General features: G+C 36.0%; 1 protein-coding gene across 1 annotated transcript; it reads left to right on the top strand.

Annotated features, from left to right (window-relative positions):
• Positions 1-580: 580 nt before the first annotated feature.
• Positions 581-1,950, top strand: LOC129892623 (uncharacterized). Its single transcript, XM_055968204.1, has 2 exons — positions 581-871; positions 1,133-1,950. The coding sequence occupies exons 1-2, from the start codon at positions 712-714 to the stop codon at positions 1,420-1,422; spliced, it is 450 nt and encodes a 149-aa protein (XP_055824179.1). The 5' UTR covers positions 581-711; the 3' UTR covers positions 1,423-1,950.
• Positions 1,951-26,498: the final 24,548 nt, after the last annotated feature.

The raw sequence follows: 26,498 nt of genomic DNA on the forward strand, positions 1-26,498 counted from the left end.
AAGAACACCCCTTATGGGTGGACTTTATTTTCTACACTAAATTAATAATTTATATATATTTAATAAAAAAATTAAAATAAATGTAAAATTTTAAACTAAAATTAATGGTCAAATGTTTAAATTATACTCTCATGATTTTTCTCGCTACAAATCAATGAGAATTTATACTATACAATATGATTTTTTCATTGAATGGACTCATTGAAAAATTCATGATATAAAAAAACAAATTTTCACTGAAATAGTGAAATTTTTTTCGTATGAAAACATTTTTTTTTTCTTTTTATATTAATTTAATCAAAATATATGTGAAAATAATAATTCAAACATTTTTCAGTGTAAAAATAATATATATTCTTTGGTATAGTCTAGTACCCTCTCTTTCTTACCAAAAGCCTTTAAATTTATGCTGACATATTCATTTCCATTGGCCTTTTTGCCACACCATCAAATACTCTTCCACATTCTATTTTTTTAGTCTAACTAACAAAACAATTAATTTAACCAATAATAATTGATCCTTCCTCCCTCATTACTTTATTTCATCTAGAAGATTAATAAATTCAAAAAAAATCCACAAACTTTACGCTATTTATCTTGTCTTCATTGATTGATCTTTCTTACTTATAACTCAAAACTCCAAGAAAGTCCCCACCATTATTTCTTCAAATTTCTAAGTTTTCTTTTCTTCTTCTTCAACAACTACCAATTATGTCTTCTTTGTTGACTTCTCAAGGTGTAGTATTTGCCACAGCCATGGCTGTCTCTGCAGGCACTATGATCCTTTTAGCCACTTTTCGTCTACAAAAATCTCAAGAATTATCCTTCAATTCAATTTCAAATATCCCTCCTCGATCCTGCATCTCTACAGGTATGACACGCTTTTCTTTTTAGTCTATTTCATTTTATTTATTAAGTCCTTGTCATGTCAAGTTATGTTAAATGAGGAGGGGGGAGGGGTGATCAATTATTGACCGTGAAAAAAATATGTTTAAAACCACAAATTTCAAGAATAATTTTGATATATGCAAAAAGTATTTCTTTTATTTTTTTTTGGTTTAGTAAAATTTTGTCATATAAATTAATTTCATATGTTAATTTGGATTATTTTTATTTTTTGTTTTTGATTTAGATGGCAAGAAGAAGGAGAAAAAAAAGAAGAAGGTGAAATTTGCAGAAGATGTGGTGGAGCCAAGTGGGAATAGTGAAGAATATAGAAAGCTTCGTCATTTTAATAATAATAATAATAATAATAATTTTCGTCCTGAAAATAATGACGAAGTCTTTTCTTCTTTTTCAAATTCGGATTCAAATGATTTAAAGAAGCTTGGGAAAGTGCAAGAAATGCCGGCCAACAGGGCGACCCTCTACAATGCTATGCTCAAGGGTCGGGTCATCAACCGGGTCACTTATTCCTATTAATGATCCATTTGGATTTTTCGATTCTTACTAAAATCTCCTTTTTATCTAACCCTCTAATTTATGTACAAAATTTGTAGTTATACTTTTTCTTAATTATACAATATTCAAAAAATTGTGTCCTATATAAAAAATTCTCTATTTCAAGGTGAAAATTTGCTATCTTTGATTAAAGGTGTTGAAATGATCTTATGCTCGAGTTATGATAAAAGGTAAATAGAATATTTTTTTTCAAGGATTTAAGAAAAAAGAGGAGGTTGTGGTCTATGTGCTCATGTGGGAGAGTAGTTTTAATTAGGATTTTCTTTTTCTTTTTTTCCTTTTTTAAGGATTTTTTTTTTTTTTTTGTGTGTGTATTTTGGGGAAAATTAGTAAAAGGGAGACATATTTTACATGTATTTAATTTGTATACAAGGTGATTTTTGAATACATGGAGGATGTAATTATGACCAAGACTGAGTCAAATCAAGTGGGTTGACCCATTTTAATTGTATATTGAAGTTGCTTCAAATGGAAAAGGATTTATTAAATGGAGAATTAGTCAAAAATGGTTGAATTTTTATAAGAATTAAAAGAAGGTGTACAGTGTACCTTTCAAAAAAATTGCATGACCAAATTATACTATGTGCTCTTAACAATCAAGATTTTACCGTCAGCTAATATTAATGAAAGCTTTTCTCACAATAAGTGTGTACAATTTTCGTTTTTTCTTTCGGGAATTTACCATCATTCGCATTAGAGTCCGACTATTCGGAATTCGCGTCGCATAGGGTCTCATTCGATGGAAAGCACTTTCTATCAAGAATTTTTTCATACTCAAAACTCGAATCCGAGACCTCTGATTAAAAGAGGAGCAACCACATCCACTACACCATATCCGGTGGTGGTAATTTGTAATACAAAAAAAGTTCAAAAATCCCCTTCAACGTATTAGAAATAGTTCAGAAATGCACTTTTTCCACCCATTAGATAAAAATTGTCCTTAACGTATAGAAATGGTTCAAAAATGTCCTCTTTTCACCTATTGGATCAAAAATGTCGTTAACCCATTAGAAATGATTCAAATTTGCCCCCCTTCTACCTAAAAGTATGTTTATCAACTATTAAATACTATTTAATATGTCCGCTTTTCGTACGATCTTAATATATTTTATCAATAAATATAATATTTTTATAACATCAAAATATTTTTAAAATTCTGCCTTCAAATTTGAATAAATTAAAACTCAACTTTTTAATTCATTTTACTTCTATTAGCATCTCAATTATATATTTTTTCCATTATCTAACAATTTTAGTCTTTTAAAACTGCTGAATTTTTTGTATAAATTATGTTAAATGATGTTGTATTTACACTAAAAAAAAATTCAACAAAAATTATATTTTTATGGACATACATAATGAAATTCCTCTTCTCTGTGACTACGGCAATGTTTTTATATAACATACATTCGGGTTAATTCACACGTTAGTTTATATATTTTATTTAAAGCAAATACTTCTATTAATTCAGATAAACAAGCAGGAATTTTTCAAAAAAAATACAAATAAAAAAAACTAAATAATTGTCAAAGTATTGTTAAAAAAATTATTGACGTATATAATTAGAATTAGTAAATTTTTGAGTCATTGGTAATTTTTTATCTAATAGGTAGAGGAAAGGACAAATTTGAACTATTTCTAATAGGTTAAGAGAATTTTTGATCCAATAGGTGGAAGAAGAGCATTTTTGAACCATTTCTAATACCTTAAAGGCATTTTTTTACCCAATAGGTGGAAAAAAGGGCAAATTTTGATTCAATGGGTATTTGATTCAATAGGTGAAAGGAAATCATTTGTGAACCATTTCTAATAAGTTAAGAATATTTTTGAACCTTTGTTGTTCGTGTTGTTGTTTAGGAAGGACATAATTAAAATTAAAACTTTTGTATTTTAGTATGGTTAGCAACTTTCTAACACATCTTTTGGTATCTGTTTGGTTGAACTTATTTTAAGTAACTTATAAGCCGTTTTCAGCTTATAAGCTGCTTTAGATAAGCTAAGCAGAACAGACTCAATTATTTTTTATAGCTTATTTTAAGCACAAAATAATTTTAAGTTTGTCAGTCAAACACTCAAAAAAACTAAAAATAATTTATAAGCAACTTATAAGCCAATCCAAATGAGGTCTTAATCTTAGATCTTTTTGGGGTAGGTGCACAATTTTGGATATCCATCAAAATTTACAACACAAAATCAAACACTTTACAACATTTTATATTTATATAAATACAATATTCTTTTACAAATTTTAATACTTCAAATTCATTTAACAAATAAATCTAATTTCATTTGCTATTTTCTTTATGAGACCATCAATAATTTTATGTGTTATTACTACTACTATATACTCCTTTCGTTTTATTTTATTTGATCCCTATATAAAAATAGATTTTTATTTTATTTTTTTATTTTATCAAATTAAGAGAATTTTTATTTTATGACTTTTTTTCTCATCCTATCCTTATTATTAAATAACTATATAAAGTAGTACTAGGCAAATTTAGAATTCTAAAGCATTATTAATAAGTTAAGATTGATAAAAATACACCTTTAATTAACGATTTCTTATGAATATATCAGGTCAATAAAGATAAAAAATATAAAAATGAAGAATTACAAGTAACTTCAACAATTAAGCTTCCCACGCAACCAAACAATTAAAAAGATTATCATGTTATGTTACATCAAATTAAATAATCTAACCTATATATGTTACATTACATGTAAAGAGAGGCCATTTTTTCCAAAAGTGTCTTCGAAGGCCTAATAGTAATTAATCATTTATTCATTTAATCATTTAAACGAGTTGATTTTAAACTTCTTTTTTTTTTAACAATCGAACTTGTATCTAACAGAATATAAATTTTTTAGTGATAGGAACATGACTTATGAAATATAATTATACACGAAAAAATTATTTGCCTTGAAAATACAACACAAAATAGGGGGAAAAGTGCAAACGATGGGTAATTAATTCTTTTTATTATGCGTGTTTGAATTAAATTAGCCTCTTTTCAGAGTTTCTAAAGGCCACGACCCTTTACTAATTAACAATTTTATATCAAAAAAGTTGGCTTGCCTTTAATTTGGCTCTTATATACTACTAATAAAATAAAATAGTTAGTTAGAGAATGAAGACCACCACATTCACATATACAGGTTGGTTGGTATGCAAGTCTTCCTTCTTTAATGACCACACAGCTCATGTCACATTCGTTATGTCAAGTAAAGAAATGTCAATTATTGAGATTTCACATTGTTTAGTCAAAGAATACAAAGCATGAAGTAGGCCTTGTCTTTTTTCTTTTTTCCTTCTTTTGAGGAAAGAGAAAGAGGATCCAGGACAAAAAAACATTAAATTATAAGGAATTAGTTTGATTAGGACAAGGGTCCTGCCTTTATTCGTTTTTTTTTCTTTTTTCATTAAATTTAAATTTAGGAACAAGAAGTTGTACATGCTAACTAGGGTGAGAGAGAAGGCTGGTGATCCAGATCAAGTGAAGTGCATCAAAATGAGGATGGCATAGTTTTGGCAGACGTGACGCATATTAGATGTTGATGACAAACATACTTTCATAAACTCTTGAATGAAGAGGGAGATAAGAATATCGTGCAAGGTGATTTGGAGCACTTCGCGAATTGGTGAGATTTTGGGTATGTAGGCGTGTAAAGGTTGAGAAGGTCGATGGACTATGTGTAAGATGCACAAGGAAAGAGCAATCGAGTCAGATGAAATCGTAGTGGAATTTTGGGAGAACATGGGCAAGGCAGGCGTGGAGTGGCTCACGAGATTACTTATTGCCATTCTTAGGATGATGAAGATTCCCAAAGATCGAAGGTGGAGTTCGATGATTTCATTGAGATATTTAGAATTGCAATAATTAAATGGGTATCAAACTGTTAAGCCATGCTATGAAAGGTTGGGAGAGAATGGTGGAAGAGAGGGTGAGGAGGAGTGTGTCTATTTCTAAAAACCAGTTCAAAATCATGCCGACAGGTTGACTATAAAAACGATTTGTCTTGTGAGGATGTTGGTGGAGCAACATATCGAAAAGAAGATAGACTTGCATATGGTATTCATGAGCCTAGAAAAAATATATGACAAAGTTGCAAGAGAGGTTCTTTGAAAATGTTTGGAGGCTAGAGGTGTTTCTATAACTTACATTATGATGATTAAGGACATGTATGATGGTGCTAATACCCGATTCAAGACTATAGGTGGTGACTCGAAAGATTTTCCATTCATGATGGGATATTGCATTAGGGATCCACACTTAGCTCATTATTACTTGCATTGGTGATGGACACACGAACATGACACATTCAAGAAGAGGTGTCATGGTGCATGTTAATTACAAATTACATAATATATATTGATTAACGAGGCGTAAGGCAAAGTTGAAGCGAGGTATTAGGTTTGCAGAAAGAACCTGGAGTCAAAATGTTTCAAGTTGAACAAGATACAAATGGAATACTTGGAGTGCATGTTTAATAATATGTTTCATGAAGAAGACGTGGGCGTGAGGCTTGACACACAGGTCATCCCCAAAAGTAAACGTTTCAAGTACCTGAGATTAGTAATCCAAGGTATTCATTGTATTGGAGCGAGGTGGATGAAGAGGAGGCTTGCATCAGATGTCTTCTGTGATAAGAATGTGTCACCTAGACTTAAAAATAAGTTTATAGAGTAGGTGTTAGACCGACTATATTATAGAAGACAGTGTGTTGGCCAGTCAAGAGCTCATATATCCAGAAGATACGAGTGGTAAAGATGAGGATGTTAAGGTGGATTTGTGGGAATATCATGATAGATTAGATAAAAAATGTAGATATTCTGTTTAAGGTGAGAGTGGTCTCCATTGAGGAAAAAATACGAAAAACGAGATTGAGATAATTTGCGCATGAAAAAAAAGATGTGCTGTCGTCCCAATTATCCGGCGTGTGAGGCTGGTTGTACAAGACTTGAAAAGGGGTATAGGTAGGACTAAGAAGTATTGGGATGAGGTAAGTAGGTAGGATATGATGTAACTTCAGCTCGCCGAGAACATATCACATTGACAGGAAGGTTTGGAGGTCGGAAATTATGATAGAAGGTTAGTACATAATCAAACATATTTTCATTCCCTTTCTCATCGTATTCGTATTATACGTATTTTTAGATTACTATCAAAACAAGTTGTTTTGTTAGCGTTAGTATCTTATTACTCGTAGGTGTGAATGAAATGATAAATAAAGACGATACTCATACGATTAACATCGAATGTTTGAAATGGAGAAGTAATATCGATGTGTTATATGATAGAGGATGCTTACCAAGGAAAAAAGTAAGTTCTATATGGAATAACTATATAGATCGGTAATATTATATGATAGTGAATTTTGTGTTGCTAAAATCAAACATATCCATAAGACGAAATGTTTCAGAGATGTGGATGCTAATATGGATGTAAGGCCATACAAGATTAGATATGATTAAAAATGATCATATTTAGTGAAAGCTATAAGTGATGCACATGGAGGAGAAAATGCAAGAAGGTCTCTTAAGATGGTTGGATATGCACTGCGTCGACCTACAAATACATTGATTTATAAGTATGAAACTATGATAAGTGAACGTGTTTAAAAGGGATGACGTAGAACTAAAGTTGTCTCCAAGAAATTTCAAGTCTTTGGTATCACTTTAGACGTAGCTAATGATAGTGCACAATGAAAGAAAAAGATTTAAACAGGTGATCCACTAGTTGGAAATACGTTTCAGACTTGTTAGATAATTTTTGTTGTTGTTGTTGTTGTCGTTGTCGTCGTTGTTGTCGTTGTCGTGCGCCTTTATTATTATTATTATTTATTATTATTATTATTATTATTATTATTTATTATTATTATTATTATTATTAGTAGTAGTAGTAGAATTAGTATAACAACAACAACAAGAAGAAGAAGAATACATTCAATGTAATTTCATAAATAGAGTGAGGGTAGTGTGTGCAGAATCTTACCTCTATCTTGTCAAGATAGTGAGATTATATTTTCAATAGATTCTCGACTAAAATAAAACATATAAAATCAGGTATAGAGCTGTCAAAATGGGTTGACCCAATCCAATCCTAAAGGGCTAGCGAGTTAAATGGATTATGACGGATTGACCCTTTCAAATAAAAGGCCTATAAAATAGCAGTCCAACCCAATTCTAAGCGGGCTACGAGTTGGGACGGATTGGCCCTTCAATCAAAATGTGGACAACATTAACCTCTTAAAAGACTATAGAACATTGATGAACACAACACCAAAAATTCACATGTCCATGAATTGCACACACTCTAGTGGATTACTTACAAAACAACAGAATAGGCAAGATACAACAGTCAACATTCATAAGATTCATCAGAACAACATACATTACATGATCATTTTTTTCATAAACTAGACAAGAAAGGAAAAATAAAAAATTAGGCATAAGGACAAAAGTAAAAGAGGTCCAAGATTCATAATAACTTCAATTACCTAGTTGCTGAAGATTTGAAAAAATAAAACATTACTTAAAATATATATATAATAAATATTTTTAAAATTCACGCCCCACGAGCTGCTTCTGAGGTTCGTGGGTTGAGCCTATGAGGCTGAGCTAACAAACCTCGTTCTTAAATGAGCTAAATTTTTTTAAATTAACCCCATTTAATTCAAGAATTGAATTGGAACGACCTCACGGACCAAACTCATTTTGGCATTTCTAATCATGAATATACAAATATATAAAACATATTTTAGTTTGAAATAAACCGTAGCCTCAAAAGCAAAAGGTTTTTTCAAGAAACAACACTTGTCTATAAACTGGTGGAAAAGCAAAGTATGGGCAACTGCCAACTGACCAAACTGATCAGATGTAGATATAGTAGCTAAGTGGATAACCTGCACTACTTTAGAACCAGAATCTATATAATAAAATATAAATATAATATAATCTTTTTAAGCATCATCTGATTGGTTAATATAATCTATGTTGTGGACGTATATATATGCTTGTATGTATGTTATACAATTATTCCTTGTTTTTTTTTATTGGTAATAATTGCAAGACACTATTGCATGATTTTCAGCCACATGAATGAATAGTTCAATGTAATCATGGACACCTGCTTATATAGTAGTTGACCATGACTAGTTGCACTGCATCGATTAGAATTCTTCTGCTCTTAGGAACTTCAATATAATATTTTCTTTTAAATAAAATGAGTTTCTTACTTTTTTTTTTATGTGTTTAGTATGTAGTAAAAATATATTATCTTAAAATTATTTATATGCAATTTAAATATATATAATGAAAGGTAGGAATAGGGTAGTGTGGGATATCGGTGGGGATGGAAATGAACATGAAGATGAAGATGAGTGTGTTGATGAATGTGAAGTACACAATCCATATGAAGTGTGTCACGTATGAAATTTGTTTTAGACGTTTTTTCTATTTTCACTAGAGGAATTGTTTCTCTTTTTCAAGAAACATGTTTTTCTAAAAACAAAAATATTTTTGATAAATTTCAACTAATCAAACATGAGAACATGATATTTTCTTCTGTACCGATCGAACACACCCTTAATCAAGTTTTGAATTTGAATTGGCCTAGGGATGAATAACATAACTTCTTGATGAAACGAGCTTTACATCACTTCTTTTAATATATTTATTTGATATATGAATCTAAATTAATTGGATTAATTAATGAAGACCTAATTAAAGTTTAAAAAGTAGTTGGCGACCGTTATTTCTCAGAAAAGGAAAAAAAGAAAGACAAAAGATGATGGGGCAACAGGAAAAGGCAGGACAAAGAAGAAAACCTTATCCATAAAATAATAGGGAAATCAAACCATGGGTAACATCACAATTCACGGTTCGAACTTTGATTATGAAAGAAAAATTTTATTTAAAAATATGGATTCTGCTATATGTGATTTGTATTTTATCTGAATTTTAATATAAATTTTGAACATTAGATAGAAAATCAAAAAACATTCTTTAAACAACTACAACGTCGATATTATTATTTTGATATATGTATATGTTATGGGCAGACAAAAAAACAATGAAAGACATCATCAAGATAGGGCATAGGATATTGGATGGTTGGGGAAGAGTGGACGGTGGATTTTGGAAATTTGTCATCATCTCTTTATCTTTTCTACAAGGAAAAGATTCAAATTTATCTCTATGCTATTCAAAACTGTTTAATTTTATCATTATTACATTATTTTTGGTTAGTTAAAATAAGATGACACGAAGATAATTAGCTGAAAGGTGATTGATAGAAAATAAGTTGAATTTTAGGAGGAAATTAAATGACATCTATCATGAAGATTCCAGATGAATTTGATTCGATACGTCCATTTAGACTCACCTTTTTATGAACTATATTCAAAGCGATCCAATACGAAATGGTGAAATTTGTATGTATTTTTTATGCACAAAAATAAAATACAATCCTTAATTTGACCCTCGATAATTAATCATCTGTGATTGCTTTTACAATTCAAACTCGTGATTTATGAATGTTTATTCTCATATAAATATTTGTGATCGTTTTTACAATTCGAACTCATAATTTATAGATGTCACTGTTTAAAATAAAATACGTGCAAAATGGCAAATGAAATATAAATCCACGAAAAATGTCGACATCTTTACAACAAAAACATAGTATCTTAATCTTTTTTTATATATATTTTAGTCAAGGATGATGCTGGAACATGTCGGGCTACTGGAGCTGGTATCTATAATATTGAGGAATTTGTAAAAATGATTATAGTTTTGACTTTATTAGCAATTTATAATTATAGTTTAGGTATTTATTATTTATTATTTATAATAATTGATTGAGATGTTAGGCGAAAAATATCAGACGACTATATTCATTGTATTCATACGTGCATTTAAGTTGTATTGATGAATACGGTCTGAATGTATACAAAGATACAAACAATAAAAAAATATAGGAGATTGTATTCGTCCAATCTAATTTCACTTGTATTCATTAGCTCTTATATCACTAGCATTTATTCTCTCTAAATTCACATGTATTCATGCACACATTTATGTTATATCGAAGAATACAATTCAAACGTATACAAAGATACGAAACAACAACAAAATTTAGAGGATTGTATTCATTTGCAGTAATTTTACTTGTATTCAATACTCACTCTTATATTACTTGTATTCATTCGCTCTAATTTCACTTGTATTTATTAGCCCCTATTGTATTAATGTTAGCAGTTTGTATCACTTGTATTCATAAATACAAGCGTAATACAAAAATACAACAGAGAAAGAGAGGGGGGGGGATATATACTATATAGTGGAGAGCAAAAGAGGAAGAGAGAGAGGAGAGAGGAGAGAGGCTAGAGAGAGTAAAGTATAATTATAAATTACAACTTTTTACCTTATCAAGGAGTTGTTTGGTGTGAGGTATATGTATAATAATCTTGGGATAAAATGTAAGATTATTTTATCTTGTGTTTGGCTGGACTATTAGATTGTTTATTCCACTATTTATATCATAGTGATGAGATAAGTTATCACATATACACGATGGAGAATTTATCTCACGATAATTTATATGAGGATAATTAATCCTGAGATAACTTATTTCCAACAAAACGACTCATAAAAGTATAATTATGAATAGTAAATACATAACACATATTTTCTATACCATATAAAAAAAATTCTAAAATAATTATATTTATTATTAAGAAAAGAGATAAGTGTCAAAAACACACTTAAACTATCCATTTTTTACTCTTAAAAGTATAATTATGAATAGTAAATACATAACACATATTTGCTATACCATATAAAAAAATATCTAAAATAATTATATTTATTATTAAGAAAAGAGATAAGTGTCAAAAACACACTTAAACTATCCATTTTTTTTGAGTTTTATACCTAAACTATTGGAAGTGTGAGTTTCATTCCTAAACTATCACTTATTAATTTGAGAAACACACCACTCTCTCTATTGTCACGACCCATTTTTCATCAGGTCATGATGACATCTACTATAACCCTCTAGTAGGTAAGTCAACCCGTCAACCGAAACTTCAAATAATGGGTTTGAGGGCAGAAACTAAATAAGAGTAACGAATTATAAAAGTAAATAGAATGAGTAAGCGGAAGTAACCCAAAACATGTTTTACACAACTAAAGATCCCTCCTAGAACCTGGAAGTCACAAGTACAGAGCTGCTACAAAATAAAATACGCGTACAAGTCCCAAAAGTGTACCGAAAATATATATAACCACTGGCTAGTCTCAGAAGGCAAAAGACGGGCCATCCATGCTGAAGGAGACAAAAATGATCTAAAAACGCCAAGTACTCATCCTAGTCTCCGAAGTTGACTGCAACAGGTTCGATTTATCCACGGCGATAGCTGGTGCTCGGTCCTGCATCACGAAAGTAGATGCAGAGTGTAGTATCAGTACCAAGACAATAGGTACTCAGTAGACATCATAGGCCAACTGAGCAAAAAAGGTAAAAACAATATGAAAAAAAAGAATAGCCTAAATAGGAGTCAACATAAGCATCAAAAGGGAAAAGAGTACTACCTATGAAAACTACAGCTAACTATACCCAATTGGGCCCCCATAAGCCCAACCGGGACACTCGTGCGCAAGTTAAATAAAAACTCAGACGAACCCCCATAAGCCCGCCGAGTACACAGAATAGCTACAACTACCAAGGCTAGGAACCAAGAATCTGCGATGTTAGGAGCCGAAGTACTATATCATTTCCAAACCCAGAATCTCTAAGAGTCAATCGATCTAGTGGTGACCTAGGGGTCGAGGCTAGGACTGAGACCTAGAGGCTCACCCGAATGTTCAAAGTGGTCAAGGCCAGGACTGGGTACCCGGATGCTTGCCATAATACATAAGTGCGGTTGAGGCCGGGACTGGGTACCCGGATGCTCGCCGTATTACATCGGTGCGGTTGAGACCTGGACTGGTACCAGGATTCTCGTTGTAACACATCGATATGATCGAGGACAGGACTGGATACCCGGATGCTCATCATACTAGCAAGTCGGCGGAGGCCGGGGCTGGGTACCCGGATGCTCCCTGATAATTCAGAATGGAGGTCGGGATTGGGTACCCGGATGCTCACAGATAATTTATCCCATGATGCCAAATATTCTACTTCCCAACTAGAATACAACAGTACCAAAAATCTTTTCCCAAATGAGTCAACTGCTATGCCGCCAAAAATGGAACCGGAGCCAAGTGCAATGATCATGAAATCTAATATTGTTGATGCATAAAGTCACGATTGTATCGATTTATAGATGAAGATATTCTTAAGAGCAAGAGTAATGCCTAACTAAGGCCAAACTATCAGGCACTAGCCCGCTACACCATTCTACAAGGATCTAAATCCATCGGAACGACGTTGGGACATCTAAAGCAAGTTTACATCCTATACTAAGGCCAACAAACCCCACAGTATCAACAACATGCTCATTAAACTCTCCTTATAATACTAACAAATAACGACAAGATACACATGCTTTTAAATATCCGAAAACCCGATAATAAGCCTAAAGCATGATTTATACCACCTAAGATATACAATCAAACTACCCAACCCAAATTCCAACTATTTTAACATGCTTTCGCATATTCCATCTCAATCTAAAGATAGGTAAAACCGTAGCCTACCTATAGGCTAAACACACGGATTCCAAATTACTGTGCTGGAGCTTTTCCCTTTCAAACGGCCTCGAAACGCTACCAAGTTGTCAAAAATAGAACTACAACGTCGATACAGTCGTTTAGACACTAATTTCATAATTTTTGGAGATGGGCCAATTTTGGGGTCGAAAACGGGAATTTTGAGACCCACATACGAAATTTCGGATTTGACCCCTAAAATAGGTTCTAAACGCCATTCCAAGCTCACAAATCAGATTTATAACACAATTCGGGGTGAGAAATTACGTAAGACAATCAAACAATCAATTCCCACATTTTCAAACTAAGAAAACAATATAAGGCAGCCTCTTTACACATCGATTTCTCAAAAATGAAAATCTTTCAATCAAAAAAAATTACACCATGACGTTCCTTGCAAAAAACCCACAATCTAGCCTCAAGAATCACTCAAAACGGAGTTATATTGATCAAAATACACTCTTCCAAAATTTCACAAAATTTTATTCCGAAAATGACTAAATTAGTAACTTAAAATGCATTTTTACCTCGAACGAAGCTTCTCCTCGCGTTTATGATATTATCACGAGATTACTCACAAAATTCTTTTGAATTTAGACCCTTGAATCACCAAAATCGGGTTTATATAGGTCAAAAACTAAATTCTCAAAACTCAACAAAAATTAATTCCGAAAATAGAAAGGACAGCTGCTACAACGTGAATTTACCTCAAACGAAGAGTACCCAGTAGTCCCAAGAACTCCAATGCATAGACATGAACTTTCCGAACACACTGGGCTTCGAATCACCCAAAATGGAGCTCTAGAACTCAAGTTATGAAGGTTCAAAGTTGAGGAGAAAATCTGAAAATCTGCACTCTTTGTTGCAGATATTTTCTGATTTTTTTGCCACAATTTAAAGTCTCCGAATGAACCTTCGGAATTCGTTCGGAACCCGATAAAAATAAACCGAATATGCTAACACACTAAATTCGACGTTCCGGACTCAATGGCGTATTCAGAATTCCCATACGAGTTTATTTTAATAAAAAGTGGATCCCATATCCAAGTGTAATTTTCTACAACGGGCCTCGATATTAGTTTGGGAGCCTCGGGAAGAGAATGAAGGGTCGTTCTTGACCAAAATCGATATTCCATAACTAACCGCGCTGTCAGAATTTTCATTTAAGCACATTTTCCAAGAATGTTGACCAAAGTCAACCATAGGCTAAGTTTCAAAGTCAAAAGCGTCAAATGGCCCCAAACTCGTATCGATTGCCTCGATAGCCATTCCAATAGTGCTACTAGACTAATTTGGTCATTCCGGAGCTGATGAAATCATCAGAATTTGAATTCGAGATTTTTTTGACCCAAAACTCGAAAAGTCGCAATTAAACCAACTTAGGCCTTCAAAGTACCAAAACGAACTCGGGACCTCTAAAAATTCAACCAACACTTCTTCTAGACCAAAAACCATATCCCGAATTCAACGGAGTCATCGGAATTTCATTCCAAGCATCGAAACTCCAAAAGTTGACCAAAGTCAAACCTTGGCTTAAAGTTCCTCAAATTCTCAACTCAAGACCTCAAATCTTCGTTATAACTCCAAAATTGATTCCGTAAAGTCTCCTAAGCCTATTTCGACATTTCAGAGCTTCTGAAATCGACGGAATTCCATTTCAAGACCCGTAGCTCCAATTGACCCCAAATACCACTTTTTAATACTTAAAACTTATGAAACTCAAAATTTCCAAGGACTTAACTTTTCATTGGATTTTCTAAAAATCAACACCCAGTAACAATTAGAAACGACTCGAGGCATCTAAAGGGAGGGGTAAAATGGTTATTTTACAAAAATTCCAAAAAAATGACCTTGAGGGTTATTACAATATCCATTACTAAAAAAACTTTCGTCCGCAAAAGTAAGGACAAGAGTATACCTGAAGGGTCAAATAAGCTGGGGAATTGCTCCCGCATCTCCTGTTCGGTCTCCCATGTAGCCTCATCTATCGGACGATGGAGCCACTGGACCTTAATCATAGGGATGGACTTAGAACGAAGCTGACGAACATCTCTAGCTAGAATAGCAACTGGCTCCTCAACAAAAGTTAGGCGATCATCCAACTCAACAGAGTCATACTGAAGCACGTGAGACTCATCTGGGCTGTACCGACGCAGCATAGAAACATGAAAAATTGGGTATATAGCTGAAAATGCTGGTGGTAAAGCCAACTCATAAGCAACCTCTCCAACTCTCCTCAGAATCTCAAACGACCTGATATACCTGGGGCTAAGCTTACCCCGCCTGCCGAATCTCATCACGCCCTTCAAGGGCGACACCCGCAAGAACACCTGATCTCCTACCTCGAAGCGCAAGGGCCAACGCCTGTGATCATCATAACTTTGGTGCCTACTCTGAGCTGTCCTTAACCTATCCTGAATAACCCAAACTTTGGCTATGGCATCCTGAAGTAAATCGGTACTGTGCGTCCAAGCCTCTGAAGACTCAAACCAACCAATCGGAGTACGACAATGCCTACCATATAAGGATTCAAACGGGGCCATCTGAATACTAGAGTGGTAGATATTATTGTACGCAAACTCTGCCAACGCTAAGTACTGCTCCCAATGACCCTTGAACTCTAATACACAAGCTCGCAACATATCCTCCAGAACTTGAATAGTACGCTCTGACTGACCGTCGGTTTATAGATGAAATGTCGTACTAAGATCAACCCGGGTGCCCAACTCTCTCTGAAAGGCCCTCCAAAAACTAGAAGTAAATTGAGATCCCCTATCTGATATAATGGATATCGGTACCCCGTGCAGACAGACCACCTCCTAAATATAGATTCGAGCTAGATGATCTGCAGTAAAAGTAGACCGTACTGGTAAGAAATGCGCTGACTTGGTCAATCGATCAACGATGACCCAAATACCATCATTACCTCTGGATGATCGAGGCAATCCTATCACAAACTCCATGGTAATTCGTTCCCATTTCTACTCGGGAATGGGTAATCTCTGAAAGACTCCACCAGGCCTCTGGTGCTCCGCCTTAACCTGCTGGCAACTTAAACAATGGGATACATACTCAGCTATATCTCTCTTCATACCACTCAACCAGTAATGTTGTCTCAAATTCCGATACATCTTCGTAGTGCCCGGATGGATAGAATATTTAGAATCGTGGGCCTCGTGAAGGATCAACTGAATGAAGTCTCCAACTCTAGAACACAAAGGCGACCATCTAACCGTAGTATGCCGTCCGAATCTATAGAAGTCTATCCACCCTCGCCTCGCAATACTAACTCTCAAAGCTTTACCAATTCTCCATCCTCAAACTGCCGGCCACGAATCTGGTCCAATAGAGACGATTGAGCTCCCACAAAAGCCAAAATCGGTCCGGAATCTGAGATTTCCAACCTGACCATCCGATTAGCCAAATACAGGATGTCCAAGGCTAGGGGTCGCTTTGCAGCAGAGAAGTAAGCTAAACTACCCATACTCCCCATCTTCCGGCTCAAGGCATCCGCTACTACATTTGCCTTGCCCGGGTGGTAAAGAATTGAGATGTCATAATCGGCTAGTAGCTCAATCCAATGTCGCTGTCTAGAATTAAGATCTTTTTGACTCATAATGTACTGTAAGCTATGGTGATCTGTATATATCTCGCAATGGACTCCGTATAAGTAGTGCCTCCACATCTTAAGCGTGAAAACTACCACCGCCAGTTCCAAGTCATGGGTGGGGTAGTTGCGCTCGTGCACTCTCAACTGTTTGGAAGCATAAGCAATAACTCAGCCATGCTGCATTAGTACACACCAATGCCTACACCAGAAGCATCACAATATACCGAAAAGATCTCTCCCTCAACTAGTAGGGTCAAAATAGGAGCGGTGGTAAGCAACTCCTTAAGCTTTTGAAAGCTCGACTCACACTCCTCAAACCACACAAAGGAAACATCCTGGCAGGTCAAACGGGTCAATGGGGCTGCAATGGTAGAGAAACCCTCAATGAATCATCTATAATACCCAGTCAATCTAACGAAACTCCGAATCTCTGTAACAGATATGGGCCTAGCCCAACCACGAATAGCCTCAATCTTCGTCGGATCCACTCTGATACCCTCTCTGGATACCACGTGTCCCAGAAATGCCACAGACTCCAACCAAAACTCGCATTTTTAGAATTTAGCATAAAGCTGCTGATCTCTCAAAGTTTGGAGCACAACCCTCAAGTGCTGCTCGTGCTCCTTCCTACTCCTCGAGTATACTAGTATGTCATCGATGAATACAATCACTAAGGAGTCAAGATAAGGTCTGAATACTCGAGTCATAAGGTCCATAAAAGTTACGGGGGCATTGGTAAGCCCAAAAGACATCACAAGAAACTCATAGTGGCCATAGCGAGTCCAAAAAGCAGTCTTAGGAATGTCGGCTGCTCTAATCCGCAACTGATGGTAGCCAGACCTCAAGTCAATCTTAGAAAACACGATCACACCCTGAAGCTGATCGAATAGATCATTGATACGGGGCATGGGGTAACGGTTTTTCACTGTCACCTTGTTCAACTGCCTGTAATCAACACACATCTGCATAGTCTCATCCTTCTTCTTAACAAATAAGACAGGCGCACCCCACGGCAACACACTTAGGTGAATAAATCCCTGACCTAGAAAATCCTCAAGCTGCACACTGAGCTCCTTGAGCTCTGCAGGGGCCATACGATAAGGTGGTATAGAAATAGGCTTAGTTTCCAGCTCCAAATCTATGGCAAAGTCAATATCTCTCTCTGGGGGTAGACCAGGTAGGTCAGTAGGGAAGACATCAGTATACTCCCTAACCACAGGAACTTAATTAATAGTAGGGGCCTCGCTGGACACATCACAAACATAAGCTAAGTATGCTAAGCACCCAGACGTAACTAGACATCAGGCCTGCATAAAGGATATGATCCCATTCGGTGAGCGACTATAAACACCCTGCCACAAGACCGAGGGAAGACCAGGCATGGCTAATATAATGGTTTTGGCATAACAGTCCAAAACTGCATGATGAGGGGATAGACAATCCATGCCCAGAATAACATCGAAGTCTAGTATATCAAGTAAAATAAGATCTGCCCGAGTCTTATGCCCTTGAATAGTCACCACACAGGATCTACAAACCTGATCCACTACTAAAGAATCCCCTACCAGGGTCAAAACATGTAACGGGACCTCAAGTGACTCATAAGAAATACCCAAACATGGAGCAAAATATATAGACACATAAGAATACGTGGAACCTGGATCAAATAAAGCTGAACCAGTCTGCTGACAAATAAGGATAGTACTTGTAATAACATCATATGATGCCTCAGCCTCTGCCCTCGCCGGAGCAGTATAGAAGTGTCCCTGTCGGCCTCCCCCACGAATATTCACCCTACCACCTAACCTGCCTCCTCGGGAACCTCCCTGAATACCCTGCTGACCATCGTCGCGGCCGTGACCCTAATCTATACCTTATGGTGGAGGTGGTGCTACTACCAACGGTCTAGCCTGGTTGGGACACTCCCTAGCCCAGTGCTCCAGTGAGCCACAATCGAAACATCCTAAAGCTGAGCGACCCGTGATAACTCATCCGCGGTAGGAAAAAAGCGGACTTGATCCCCTCGAGCTCTGCCCTGTGATGGAACCCCCCGAACGGGGTTGACTACCCTCAATTGCTGGCAGGGCGGCCTGAATCGGCCGGCTGGACTAACTCTGCTGGTACCTATCCTACTGAAATCGCTGGCGGAGCCTGTCATAACTATCATGGACTCTAGAATGGGACCCACTGAAGCTACCCTAATGCTTGGGTCTCTTATCGCTACCTCCTTGGGCCTAGCGATAAATAATTTCAATCGTGCGGGCATGATCCACCACATCCAGAAAAGAGCGGCCCGCAAAAACAAGGTACTCGATCCCCAATCTCAGGTAAGGTCTCAATCCGTACACAAAATATCGTACCCGCTCCTCCTCAGTGGGTAGAATCATAGTAGCATATCGGGAAAGCTGATGAAACCTAGCCTCGTACTCTGCAATCATCATGTGGCCCTGCTCTAACCAAGTAAACTAATCTCGAAGTCAGTCTTGAATACTTCTTGGGATGTATCGAGCCAAGTAAGCCTCTGAGAATTGGGCCCATGTCAATGGTGGTGACCCAGCTGGTCTGGACTGCAAATAAGAGTGCCACCATTGTCTGGCTGCCCCTCTAAACTGGTGAGCAGTGAAATCGACGCCTCTGGACTCCACAAGACCTAAGGAATAGAGTTGCTCTTGACAGGTAGTCAAGAACTCTATGGCATCCTCGCCAGTGGCTCTTGAAAATATCGAGGGCGATAGCCTCTGAAATACCCTTAACATCTTCTGATCCTGTAATGACATCATACCTTCTGGAACTGCTGGCGGGGGTATAATAACTGGTGGAGGTAGTTGAACCTCAGGTGCCGGTTAAACGAGTGGATCTCGCGGTGCTGGTATGCCTGATACTGGGGTCGGGGCCTGTGGTACAACTCCAATAGCCGTGAGGAGCTGCACAATCGCTGCATGTAGTGCTGGGGTCATAACTGGTAGAGTTGAAGGTTGTGCTGGTGGTGGTCCCTCTGGATGAGTAGGAATAAGAGCATCCTGATGCTCCTCTACCAGCTCCGGCTCTCTCTTCGGGTTGGGAGCTGGTGCTGCTTCCCTACCTGTCCTACGAGGATAACCTCTAGGCATGCCAGACCTTGGTGCGTTATCATGACCGGTGGTACCGTGCGTATGAACCATTCCTACGAAAGAGTAGAACAAATGAGATTTCCCGAAATCAATAAGACACAATACTGCACGAAATGATACAACATAGAGAATGTTCCTAATGACATACTGTAGCCTCCCGAAGATAAATTACGAACATCTCCACACCTATCCGCGAGACTCTACTAGACGTTAGCTTTGTACAAGTGAGACCAATGAACCTGGTGCTCTGATACCAACTTATCACTACCCATTTTTCATCAAGTCATGATAACATCTACTATAACCCTCTAGTAGGTAAGCCAACCCGTCAATCAAAACTTCAAATAATGGGTTTGAGGGCAGAAACTAAATAAGAGTATCGAATTATAAAAGTAAATAGAATGAGTAAGCGAAAGTAACCCAAAACATGTTTTACACAACTAAAGATCCCTCCCAGAACCTGGAAATCAAGTACAGAGCTGCTACAAATTAAAATACGCGTACAAGTCCCAAAAGTGTACCGAAAATATATATAACCACTGGCTAGTCTCAGAAGGCAAAAGATGGTTCATCCATGCTGAAGGAGACAAAAATGATCTAAAAACGCCAAGTACGCATCCTAGTCTCCGAAGTTGACTGCAACAGGTTCGATTTATCCACGGCGATAGCTGGTGCTCGGTCCTGCATCACGAAAATAGATGTAGAGTGTAGTATGAGTACCAAGACAATAGGTACTCAGTAGACATCATAGGCCAACTGAGCAGAAAAGGTAAAAACAATATGAAAAAGAAGAATAGCCTAAATAGGAGTCAACATAAGCATCAAAAGGGAAAAGAGTACTACCTATGAAAACTACAGCTAACTATACCCAATTGGGCCCCTATAAGCCCAACCGAGACACTCGTGCGCAAGTTAAATAAAAATTCAGACGAACCCCCATAAGCCCGCCGAGTACACAGAATAGCTACAACTACCAAGGCTAGGAACCAAGAATCTGCGATGTTAGGAGCCGAAGTACTATATCATTTCCAAACCCAGAATCTCTAAGAGTCAATCAATCTAGTGGTGACCTAGGGGTCGAGGCTGGGACTGAGACCTAGAGGCTCACCCGAATGTTCAAAGTGGTCAAGGCCAGGACTGGGTACCCGGATGCTTGCCATAATACATAAGTGCGGTTGAGGCTGGGACTGGGTACCCGGATGCTCGCCGTATTACATCGGTGCGGTTGAGACCTGGACTGGTACCAGGATTCTCGTTGTAACATATCGATATAATCGAGGACAGGACTGGATACCCGGATGCTCATCATACTAGCAAGTCGGCGGAGGCCGGGGCTGGGTACCCAGATGCTCCCCGATAATTCAGAATGGAAGTCGGGATTGGGTACCCGGATGCTCACAGATAATTTATCCCATGATGCCAAATATTCTACTTCCCAACTAGAATACAACAATACCAAAAATCTTTTCCCAAATGAGTCAACTGCTATGCCGCCAAAAATGGAACCGGAGCCAAGTGCAATGATCATGAAATCTAATATTGTTGATGCATAAAGTCACGATTGTATCGATTTATAGATGAAGATATTCTTAAGAGCAAGGGTAATTCCTAACTAAGGCCAAACTATTAGACACTAGCCCGCTACACCATTCTACAAGGATCTAAATCCATCGGAACGACGTTGGGACATCTAAAGCAAGTTTACATCCTATACTAAGGCCAAAAACCCCCACAGTATCAACAACATGCTCATTAAACTCTCCTTATAATACTAACAAATAACGACAAGATACACATGCTTTTAAATATCCGAAAACCCGATAATAAGCCTAAAGCATGATTTATACCACCTAAGATATACAATCAAACTACCCAACCCAAATTCCAACTATTTTAACATGCTTTCGCATATTCCATCTCAATCTAAAGATAGGTAAAACCGTAGCCTACCTATAGGCTAAACACACGGATTCCAAATTACTGTGCTGGAGCTTTTCCCTTTCAAACGGCCTCGAAACGCTACCAAGTTGTCAAAAATAGAACTACAACGTCGATACAGTCGTTTAGATACTAATTTCATAATTTTTGAAGATGGGCCAATTTTGGGGTCGAAAACGGGAATTTTGGGACCCACATACGAAATTTCGGATTTGACCCCTAAAATAGGTTATAAACGCCATTCCAAGCTCATAAATCAGATTTATAACACAATTCGGGGTGAGAAATTACGTAAGACAATCAAACAATCAATTCCCACATTTTCAAACTAAGAAAACAATATAAGGCAGCCTCTTTACACATCGATTTCTCAAAAATGAAAATCTTTCAATCAAAAAAAATTACACCATGACGTTCCTTGCAAAAAACCCACAATCTAGCCTCAAGAATCACTCAAAACGGAGTTATATTGATCAAGATACACTCTTCCAAAATTTCACAAAATTTTATTTTGAAAATGACTAAATTAGTAACTTAAAACGCATTTTTACCTCGAACGAAGCTTCTTCTCGCGTTTATGATATTATCACGAGATTACTCACAAAATTCTTTTGAATTTAGACCCTTGAATCACCAAAATCGGGTTTATATAGGTCAAAAACTAAATTCTCAAAATTCAACAAAAATTAATTCCGAAAATAGAAAGGACAGCTGCTATAACGCAAATTTACCTCAAACGAAGAGTACCCAGAAGTCCCAAGAACTCCAATGCATAGCCATGAATTTCCCGAACACACTGAGCTTCGAATCACCCAAAATGGAGCTCTAGAACTCAAGTTATGAAGGTTCAAAGTTGAGGAGAAAATCTGAAAATCTGCACTCTTTGTTGCAGATATTTTCTGATTTTTTTGCCACAATTTAAAGTCTCCAAATGAACCTTCGGAATTCGTTTGGAACCCGATAAAAATAAACCGAATATGCTAACACACTAAATTCGACATTCTGGACTCAATGGCGTATTCAGAATTCCCATACGAGTTTATTTTAATAAAAAGTGGATCCCACATCCAAGTGTTATTTTCTACAACGGGCCTCGATATTAGTTCGGGAGCCTCGGGAAGAGAATGAAGGGTCGTTCCTGACCAAAATCGATATTCCATAACTAACTGCGCTGTCAGAATTTTCATTCAAGCACATTTTCCAAGAATGTTGACCAAAGTCAACCATAGGCTAAGTTTCAAAGTCAAAAGCGTCAAATGGCCCCAAACTCGTATCGATTGCCTTGATAGCCATTCCAATGGTGCTACTAGACGAATTTGGTCATTCCGGAGCTGATGAAATTATCAGAATTTGAATTCGAGATTTTGTTGACCCAAAACTCGAAAAGTCGCAATTAAACCAACTTAGGCCTTCAAAGTACCAAAACGAACTCGGGACCTCTAAAAATTCAACCAACACTTCTTCTAGACCAAAAACCATATCCCGAATTCAACGGAGTCATCGGAATTTCATTCCAAGCATCGAAACTCCAAAAGTTGACCAAAGTCAAACCCTGGCTTAAAGTTCCTCAAATTCTCAACTCAAGACCTCAAATCTTTGTTATAACTCCAAAACTGATTCCGTAAAGTCTCCTAAGCCTATTTCGACATTTCGGAGCTTCTGAAATCGACAGAATTCCATTTCGAGACCCGTAGCTCCAATTGACCCCAAATACCACTTTTTAATACTTAAAGCTTATGAAACTCAAAATTTCCAAGGAATTAACTTTTCATAGGATTTTCTAAAAATCAACACCCAGTAACAATTAGAAATGACTCGAGGCATCTAAAGGGAGGGGTAAAATGGTCATTTTACAAAAATTCCAAAAAACTGACCTTGAGGGTTATTAATTTGAGAAACACGCCATTCTCTCTACTCTCGCTACAACAACAACAACAACAACCCAGTGAAATTCCACAATGTGGGGTCTGGAGAGGGTAAAGTATACGCAGACCTTTCTCCTATTAAGGTAAGACGATTATTTTCGAAAGACCCTCGGCTCAATAGAAGCACAAAAGGATGTTAGATACTACTAAAAGTACAAGAAGTTCAAATCGTTATGTGAAAGCAAATAACGAAAGCGACACAGATAAAATAGAGTAATCAAAGTACAGAGAGTAGTATATAATAACAGAAATCAGAGCACAAGAAATTATAGTGCACTAATGCGCCTACTAATAAGGAAGAATAATGAGACTTTGTACTAGCCTTCTACCCTAATATGGGTCCTCCACACCCTCCTATCTAAGGTCATGTCCTCGGTAAGTTGTAACTGCGCCATGTCCTATCTAATCACCTCTCCCCAATATTTTTTTAGCCTAGCCCTACCTCTTCTGAAACCATCCATGACCAACCTCTCACACCTCCGCACTGGGCATCTGTGTCTCTCCTCTTCACATGTCCAAACCATCTCAGTCGCACTTACCGCATCTTGTCTTCCACCGAGGCCACTCCTCTCTCTACTCTCTCTATTTTTTGAAAAAACCTTGCCACATGACATTACACATGAATAAAATATTTCACCTTGATAAAAATAAATAAACTATTAATCTTAGTTAAAAGTTAAAGAATAAAGTGTTTCTATCCCCCCACCCCAAAAAATATATTTTTTATTTTTTATAAAAGAAATTACTTTTTTAAAAAAAAGAAATTATTTTTTAAAAAATAAAATTTAAAATATTTTGCTCATGCACTCCACCACCCCTCCCCAGCCCTCACAATCCCCGTCCTTTTATTTTTAAAAAAATTTTAATTTCTTGTATAAAATATTTTAAATAAATTCATACCTCACCCCCTCCCCCACTCCTGCCTAAAAATGTTATTATTTTTAGTTTTATAAAAAATAAAATTATATTCACCCCATCTAACCCTGAGCTCTTAATATATATATATATATATATATAAATTCTTGCAGCAAATAAAAAAATATTTTCTTAAAATCATATGTATATATTTAACACAAAAAGAGAAAAAAAATTGAAAGTGAAGGATTAGGTGGGGCTGGGTAGAAACTTTTTTAAAAAATAAAAATAAAAATAAAAATATTAAAACTATTATTTGAATGGGGGAGGGGGAGACAAGTAAGAATTTTTTAAAATTTTTATATAGAAATAATTTAATAAATAAAAATAAAACTAAAAAATTAGGGTGGGGGTGGGGGTGGGGGTGGGGGGAGGGGGTTATGGTGAGAGCAAGTGGTGGAGTGAGGTAAGAAAAATATTTATATTTTATTTTATATTTTTCTAGGTGGAAGATACTAATACTTTAATCTTTAATTTTAACTAATTTTAATAATTTATTTAATTTTTGTTAAGGTAGAATGTTTTGTCCATGTGAAGTGTGATATGACAAATCTTTTTAATTAAAAGAGAGAGTAATACACACATCATGATGAGATTTGAATAAAAGAGAGATGTGTGTTTCTCAAACTAATAATTGATAATTTAGGTATGAAACTCACATTTCAAATAATTTAGGTATAAAACTAAAAAAAAAGAGATAATTCAAGTATATTTTTGACATTTATCTCTTAAGAAAATACAGATGTGGGATTCAATAAATGAGATTTCTTCCCATTTAATTAAATATCATCGCAAATTTAATCTACGAAAATTGAGAAGCTTCTAATAGAGAGCATTGTCATCTTTAATAGGTTTTACGGGACTCAAATTTGAATTATCAAGCAAATGAATTCATTTTACTGTATGATTAAATAAAAAAAATAGGATGTGCCCAATATAAAGAAAAATATTTTTCAAGAAAATAAGTTTTCTTCATATTTATTTATTTTGTGTTCAATATATAAATAAAAAATATTATTTTAAAAATATTTATAAATTATCTATATTATCTAGATAAAAATTATATGGAGATGGTGGGGGCTATAGGGTGGGAGTAAAGATGAGGTGTAGCATAGTAATAATAGTACGGTAAGGGAACAACTAAAACTCCAAACTATAGAATCCTACTCAATCACTAGGAAGAGAGAAAACACTCTACTATTTATTAGATATCTATTATAATCTTCGGTTGTAACGATCTGTCCCCATCGTTATGGATAGTCCAATAGGGAAGGATTTTGGTCCAAAGAACTTCGGATAGTAACCTCGAAAAAATTTAGCCTAAGCCAAACTTAGACGAATTCTGAGTCAGGTGAGGTCTAGGGTGACCTTGTGAATGATACGGGATCAAATCTCTAATTTGATTGGGTAACTGATAGTCAAGACGATGGAAGCATTTATGGCTTCGCGAAATCGCATTTGGGCAAGTAGAACTCCCGAAATAGGACTTGACGTGACGGGTATAATTTAATATATCGTTGGAAGAGGGTGTGTTGCGAAATGGGGGCTTGGAGATCAAGGTACGATCTCACTCTTTCCGTATATCCCTCCAGAGTGGGACAGTCGAGACTTAAGACGGAAAAAACCCCAAAAATGGTTTATTTCATTCCCACTTTGTTCTTGAAGAACCAAAAATGACCTAAGGCGATTTCCTACTGATTTTCAACCCAAATTGTGCCAAAGGTAAGTAATCTACTCCCTAAACTTGTAAATTGATTCCTAGAAGCCATAATCTATGGTGGGTGATCTTGAGAGAGGGTATTAGTTTGAAAACTAATGGTGGA

The sequence above is a fragment of the Solanum dulcamara genome, chromosome 6 (assembly GCF_947179165.1).
Source record: "Solanum dulcamara chromosome 6, daSolDulc1.2, whole genome shotgun sequence".
Lineage (NCBI taxonomy): Eukaryota > Viridiplantae > Streptophyta > Magnoliopsida > Solanales > Solanaceae > Solanum > Solanum dulcamara.

Coding starts and splice junctions, on each gene's coding strand:
- LOC129892623 (XM_055968204.1), top strand. CDS start 712: ATGTCTTCTTTGTTGACTTCTCAAGGTGTAGTATTTGCCACAGCCATG. Junction 872..1,132: donor TCGATCCTGCATCTCTACAG/GTATGACACGCT, acceptor TTTTTGATTTAG/ATGGCAAGAAGAAGGAGAAA.